General features: G+C 40.5%; 1 protein-coding gene across 2 annotated transcripts in view; it reads right to left on the reverse strand.

Moving 5' to 3' along the window:
* Window positions 1–4,409: 4,409 nt before the first annotated feature.
* The window catches only part of LOC101851947 (sorting nexin-10B), a gene marked incomplete in the record, with an annotated part of 21,972 nt that continues 19,032 nt past the window's right edge, over window positions 4,410–7,349 (reverse strand). For both annotated transcript variants that reach the window (XM_013082320.2, XM_005097976.3), the window contains 2 exon segments: window positions 4,410–5,140; window positions 7,090–7,257. In XM_013082320.2, coding sequence (XP_012937774.1) covers window positions 4,972–5,140; window positions 7,090–7,257 — 337 coding nt within the window.

The raw sequence follows: 7,349 nt of genomic DNA on the forward strand, positions 1-7,349 counted from the left end.
TGTGTGTGTGTGTCATGATGCGGTGGAATCAGGCGCTCGTCAATTTTTGGGCTTATGAATTTATTGGTACATGTATCATCTTAAAGCTTGTTCATTTGATTTCATAATTTTGACGAGTGCCTAATACATGTATCACCATGATGCCTCACACATACATAAATTATATATATAATATATATATATATATATATATTATACACACACACACAGACTTCAACATAAGTGTTGAGGACTGATCATTGGGAAAGAAGTGCTTGAAGGAAGGATGTGGGGCTGGAGAGCCAGAGGTAGTCAGAGATTAACATGCATGGATGGACAACATTTAAACATGGACTGGCTATTATTATTATACTTATAGCAGAATGTCCAACAGTAACTTGCGACCGTGGAGGATGGAGGGTCATTACACGTCAACCTCTGAGTCAGCAGAGATGACACTTCCAGCAGGGGCGGCTCGTGGGGCTAAAAAGTGGGCGTGCACAATTAAGAAACAGCAGGTTGAATATAGTCAAGGGCATAGTAAATGGGATGGTAGGATCTCTGGGTTGGTGAAGGAGTACCTTATAATATGCTTTTATTTTCATTCTTTTTACTGGTCGCTCTGATTTCTAGAACTAAATCTGTTTGTTAGCTAAACATCAAGTTCGTTATCCTGCATTGGAACTGAACACTCGAGTCTAATAATAACTTTCCCCACTTCACTATAAAACCATTCACAGGCACAACTCATAGGGCGGTGACTAAAGTATGTCAAGTCCACCTCCCTCAGGTCACAGTCACCTGGTCGCTTAAAATAGAGGCAAGACAATGAACCAATCACAATTCACTTGAGCACTCCACTGGATTGCTCCGGGGATCACATGATTTTGGCATTGAATGGTGTACAGGCTATCGCGTATATTTTTAGATTTCCTACTGTGGGCTATGTTTCGTGAGTGCACATTTGGGATGTGCCGCCTTGTTAATATTAATGTACGCCTAACTCGCTACGAGTGTCGTCATCGCTTGGGTTATCTCAAAGAGCGATTTATAGGTCAGATAGCCACTATTGGACGTTGGTTGAATATTCTATTACGTTTAAAGTGCGTGAACTTTGGCATGGCATAGTAGATGTTTTACGGCGCTTTTGACTCAGAAATGACAGTTACAGCACCAACAAGGACCTTGTTTTGATATTATATTTGGCTAGTGTTTGTTTTTTACTTCTTTTATTTCATGTTTTTTTCACGACTAAAATGTTGTGTCTAAGTAAATGTAGTGCGGTAGGGTTCGTATTACTAGTATTACTCCATTGTTCACTACTCCCTAAAACTAAAACATAGGATTTGGTCTGTCTAAAGTAGACAGATTTGTCAAGGTGCGGTATAGGGTAGGCCTAAGCTGACCACACACCTGCAATCCTAACTGACAATTCTTCTACTTGATGCAAGCTAATTGGTCCTTTCAGATTGTAGGTGTGTATCACAGTGTGTCTGTGTACCACCCAACCCCCCCCCCCTTTGTGGGGCGCTATACGCCATGCTTATACTTATTTATAGGTAAAGGTTCAACAATTTATAAGTATGAGACAATAAATGGGAGGTCAGAGTTAAAGAACAATAATATGGCATAATAGAAAATCTACAAATTTGACCCAAGTGTCGATTTTTGGCCAATATCTCCGTTTGTAGATTGCGAGAAGTAACTCATTTTAATGATAGTGATAGTTGTAAAGCGCAAACAGCGTGCAGTAGAGTATCGAGGCCCAATTGCAATTTAATATAATTATCATGTGTGCCTTTAGGGTATTGGCAGCGATGAGCTTTGCTGATCAGAATATATGTCTTTAAAGGGGTCATTTCAAAGCGTCTAAGTCACAGAATTTGGCTAAAATTGAGTTCTTACTATTCTTAGTTTCGTATGAACGAAAGACCGTAATTTATGGTATTGTGTATTCACATGACGAATGACGACATACGTCAAGGGAGACCACTACTACACAGCAGAGAATTTGAATGAAATGACAGCGTGACCTTTAAAAATTGCCCAAAACTTGGAAGTAACTAGTACATGTACATGTAGAGCATGATGTAATAAAATCACGCGAAGTCCTTCTGTTTTTCCTCAACACATCATCAAGCCACTCGAGGTGTTTAGACCAAGACCCTTAATTTTTCTGACCCCCTTAATTGATTATTTATCGAGTTGCCTATTACACAATGTAGCACAACGCTGGTCTTTTAAGAAAATTGTTGTATAAAAAAATATTTTTTCCTCATATATAGGCTATATTCTCTTATGATTCTTGTAGTTCTCCGCCATAGAACATGTAACAATCTCCTTAAATAGGAAAGAATATCGTCAGTGCCATGAAATGATTAGCCTACTAATTAATATAAATTTCTTTTATCAGTTATAACTTTTGTGTATGTAGACATTTTAGTTTAAAATTAAAAGAGACAACCGATTAGACCTCGATAAAAAGCCCAAAGACAGCACATTTTTGCCCCCCACCCCCACCCCCGCCCCCAAAAAGTCACAAAATAGTACATTGTACCCGAAAACAAGGAAAACAATTCTGAGTACCAAGTGATAAATGAAGGCCTTTGGAAATGAGAAGAATTCCCCAGCACGCATGCACACACACACACTCTCTCTCTCTCTCACACACACACACACACACACACACACACACACACACACACACACACACACACACACACACACACACTCATTATATTATATATATAAATATATGAATCATGGCGACGAGAGACGATAAATGAAAATCAACGAAACTTCAGTCAAGCTTGTCCAAGTTGAACTTTGGTGAAGAGGAACAAGATTTAATCACGATATTTACACGTACACCAACAGTACTATAAAAATACATACATGTCCGCTGACATTTCTGACAAAAATAAATAATAATAATATACATGAACATGAATGCATCATAGCTTGAAAGCACCTGTAGTGTAGGTATACAGTCATGACTTTTATAACCCCATTCATTAAAAGAAGTAAAATTATTAAAACTATTTACAAAAAATTACATGTAAAAATACCCAAACACTCATCCTGCTATCTTTCTCTCTTTCTCTTTCTCACACACTCTCTCTGTCTGTCTGTCTGTCTCTGTCTGTCTCTGTCTGTCTATCTGTCTGTCTGTCTGTCTGTCTGTCTGTCTGTCTGTCTGTCTGTCTGTCTGTCTCTCTCTCTCTCTCTCTCTCTCTCTCTCTCTCTCTCTCTCTCTGTGTTTCTCTCTCTCTCTGCCCTGTCTCTCTCTTTCTCTCCCTCTGCCTCCTCTCTCTCCCTCTGCCTCCTCTCTCTCTCTCTCTCTCTCTCTCTCTCTCTCTCATTAATGCTCGCATTCACTCACACATAATTTAAATGTTAACATTAATCATTTATATTATTTATTATACAAACTTGCACTTGCAAATCATGAACCTCCAGAGACATAGCCCCCTAACTAAAGAATGAAAATACATGCACTCAAAAATGTATTCAACTATATCTTCTGTCCGCGAAAGCGCTAAAACTCGATAAAAATGACATCTCCCCGCCCCTCACAGCTATGAACAATGGCACCACTTTCTCACACTTCTATATATTTTCTTAAAAATGATCTCCCGTCCTTCCAATAAATGAAGACAACATAAACGACATTCCCCTCCTCTGATCCTATTTTTTTTTTTTAAACGACATTTCCTTTCCCTTCCCTTCTCATATATATATATAAAAACGATCTCTCTCAATCTCCACATCTCCTTAAAAAAAACCCAAAACAACAACACCTAACAAGAACAATCGAAATCTCTCTCCACTTCTCTATAAAAACGACAACCACATCCCCACCCCCACTCCCGTTTTTTTCCCTCATTAAAAAAACCCCCAAACGTCTCCCTCTCCTCCCATTTTTGTATAAAAACATGACATATTATTATATCTCCCTCTCTTTCTTAAAAATATGGAAATTTCCTCACCTCACTCTTATATAGCCTTACAAAATCGTCAACTCCCTTTCCCCACTAGATCTACTACTACCACAAAAACGACATTAATTCCTTCCATCAAAGAGGTTAGACTATAATGTATTTAGTACTAGAGTTCGTGGCAGTGATGTCCTCCACTTAAACGAACACATGCGGATAACTTCAGAACGACAGATGTACGCCATTGGCCGATATTTATAGTAACAGCTGACGTCATAAAGGAATTCCCACTGTTGTCGTTCACGGTGGCAACACGGCCGTAAAGCACTAGGCCTATTGCAGTATTTTTAAAGTCAGGTACCCATTACAAGTGGGTGGGCAGGAGGGGGCGAAAAAAAAATCCGGGGCCGAACCGAAGCTCGAACCTGGACTTTCTGCTCTGGAGACAAGCGCACTAACCACTCCGCCACCACGCCGCCGTAAGCTACAGGCTTTAAAAATACTGCTTTGCGGTCGTGTTGCCAACGTGAAAGACAGCAAAGTGGGAATCCCTCTATGACGTCAGCTGTTACCATAAATATCGGCCAATGGCGTACATCTATCGTTCTAAAGTTATCCGCATGTTAAACGAACGGGGGTTGTCTGTGCCCGCTCTGGGACGCTGAACCTCAAGGCGGGAAAGCAAGACATGCGCAGTTCAACAGACGGATGACGCAAATCACACGGAGGCGTCTCCGCGGTCTTAGGGAGAAATCTACAAACTTGTACTTACACTGAAATATGGGGGCAGAGTGGTGTTTATAATTTAGCCTACTAGAGCTCGTGAAGAGCGGGGTGGGGGCTCAGGTTGTTCATCTAAATGGGGTTGCAACGGCCATGCCGACGAGGAAAAGAAGACCCCCATGTCTCTCTCACGTATGGCGTCACTGCTGCGAGCTCTATATAATATATAACCTCTTTGCCTTCCATCTAAATTTGATCTGACAGCCCCCTCTTTTGATTAAGTAAATGAGTCCCCTTCCCAAAAGATCATGTCCCACATCCTCCTCTAGGACTAGGACAGGCCTTTAGGCCTAGGCGTATTCTCGGAGTAGTCGTCCGTGGGCTTAGGGTCAGAGTTCAAGGAAAAAGAATCGACCAGACTGGAAGAGGAAACAGTTCGAAGGCTGTTCAGGAACCTGTCTTCCTCGTTCATCACGATTTCCTGTGGTTCGTAGGGGACACTGAAAATTACACATATAACATAGAGACAAAGGATAGCAACTGACACATTCAGTCTATGTATAGACCATCATTGAAAGAGGGAAAAAAAGGGGGGGGGGGCAAGCCAAAGAATTACGTCATTGGAAAGACGGTAAAATAACAATTAATAATAGTTACCATGGAGATATAATAATAATAAATAATAAATAGCATTTGTATAGCGCATATCCCCGCTCAACAGCAGGCTTTATGCGCTTTACACTATATATAACTACCCGTTATACAGCATACCTCGTCTGATGGTATCGGTATAATCAGTAAATAACACATAAACGAAATGTATTATGACCTTTACGCCACTTGTAACACAAAAAGGTCAAAACAGTTACATATCTATCTATCTATCTATCTATCTATCTATCTATCTATCTATCTATCTATCTATCTATCTATCTATCTATCTATCTATCTATCTATCTGCTATTTATTTAGTATCTCTACTCACCTATTTTAATCTTGATGCCCTAGACCAAGATATATGCCCGTTTACTTGATATCTCTCACATGATCTTATCGTTGCCATGGAGATGTATGTTATTATCACACTGTTTCTATTAGAATGTCCATAGTTATCATATCACATTGTTTCTAAGGAGACGTCTGATATTATCAGACTGTTTCTAAGGATACGGCCGTTTTTATCACTGTTTCTAAGGGTACCGCCATTTTCCTAAGTTTTTATGGATACGGCTTTGCGCTGCCAAGAGCGAAATGCTCGCAGCTAAAGGGATTTGAAAACAACAACAACAACAACATGGATACGGCTATTGTTATCACACTTTTTCTATTAAAGCGTGTGTTATTATGTCACCTATTTTAATAGATACCGCCGTTATTCACTATACCTCGCCTAATCTTACCGTTGCAAGAAGATTACCATTATCATCACACTGTTTCTATTGATGCGTGAGTTATTATGTGCCTTTAAAATTGATTTGAAAATCAATAATATATAATATTATGTTGAGCGCATAGAGCATTGCACACGTGGATATGCGCTATATAAATGCAATCCATTATTGTTATTATTATGTCACCTATTTTATGGATACGGCTGTTCTTCACTATATTATCTCGCCTTTACTTATCGTTGCCATGGAGATGACCGTTATTATCCCACTGTTTCTATAGATGCGTGTGTTATAATATACAGACTTCAACATAAGTTAAGGACCACATGCAAACACTCTTAGTAGTCTTCTTGGGTCGACCTGCATGTGGGCGTTCTTGGACTGATCCAGTGGCGTGATGGCTCTGCCTCAGGCGGAATGACAATGACAGAGTATGACACTGCAAACCTTCTGGTAACTTCTCGGGCTCCAACTCCATCCTCCGGCCATGCCATAGCTCTGGCACGACCAGAGTCTCTCAGCTTTCGTCTTGGTGGCACGCTGATGCGGTAGCGGATTTTGCGCAAACGCCGGCTTTTATTGTCACCAACGTGAGCACAGTTCGAGACCAAACGTCCGTTTATGACGTGCATCAGAAATTTTAACTGAGGAATGACTGTCGTGTCGCACACAAGTCGATAAAAAACAGCAAATCTGACTAAAATTCCCCGAGGATTTCCGTGCTGCACGTGGTAGTTATGCTAATTTTGAAAGCTTTGCAGTACGCATTGGTAACCCATTAACATTTTCTGAGCAAACAATTTTGAAATATTCGCTGCTGTCTTTTGTTCGGATTGTTTAACAATCAGGTTTGTCTTTCAAGGTGGTCCTTAACTTATGTTGAAATTTGTATATCACCTGCCTCCATGGATGTAATATGGCTATTACTCACTATCTCGTCTCCTAATCTTATCGTTGCCATAGACATCTATGACAGTTATTATCCCACGGTTTCTATGGATACCTCCATTAGTAATACATTGTTACTATAGATGCGACCGTCGTTTACTGTCTCTCACCTGATCCGTTCGTCGCCATGGAGGTGTCCGTTGCGTTGCCATACACTGGCCAGCAAGTCCTCGGACAGTGTTCCCTGGAAGTAGCTCTCTATCTCCCGCGTGGTCAGGTCGGTCTGGACAAACAGGTGGAAGGTGAAGTCGGACAGCACTGTGTCCACTTTCATCATCCTGTAGATGGTGAGGTAAAGAAGTGGTTCACGTCTTGACTAATGATGTATTCTGTATTAAGTGTGTGTGTGTGTGTGTGTGTGTGTGTGTGT

Source organism: Aplysia californica, unplaced genomic scaffold (assembly GCF_000002075.1).
Source record: "Aplysia californica isolate F4 #8 unplaced genomic scaffold, AplCal3.0 scaffold00169, whole genome shotgun sequence".
Lineage (NCBI taxonomy): Eukaryota > Metazoa > Mollusca > Gastropoda > Aplysiida > Aplysiidae > Aplysia > Aplysia californica.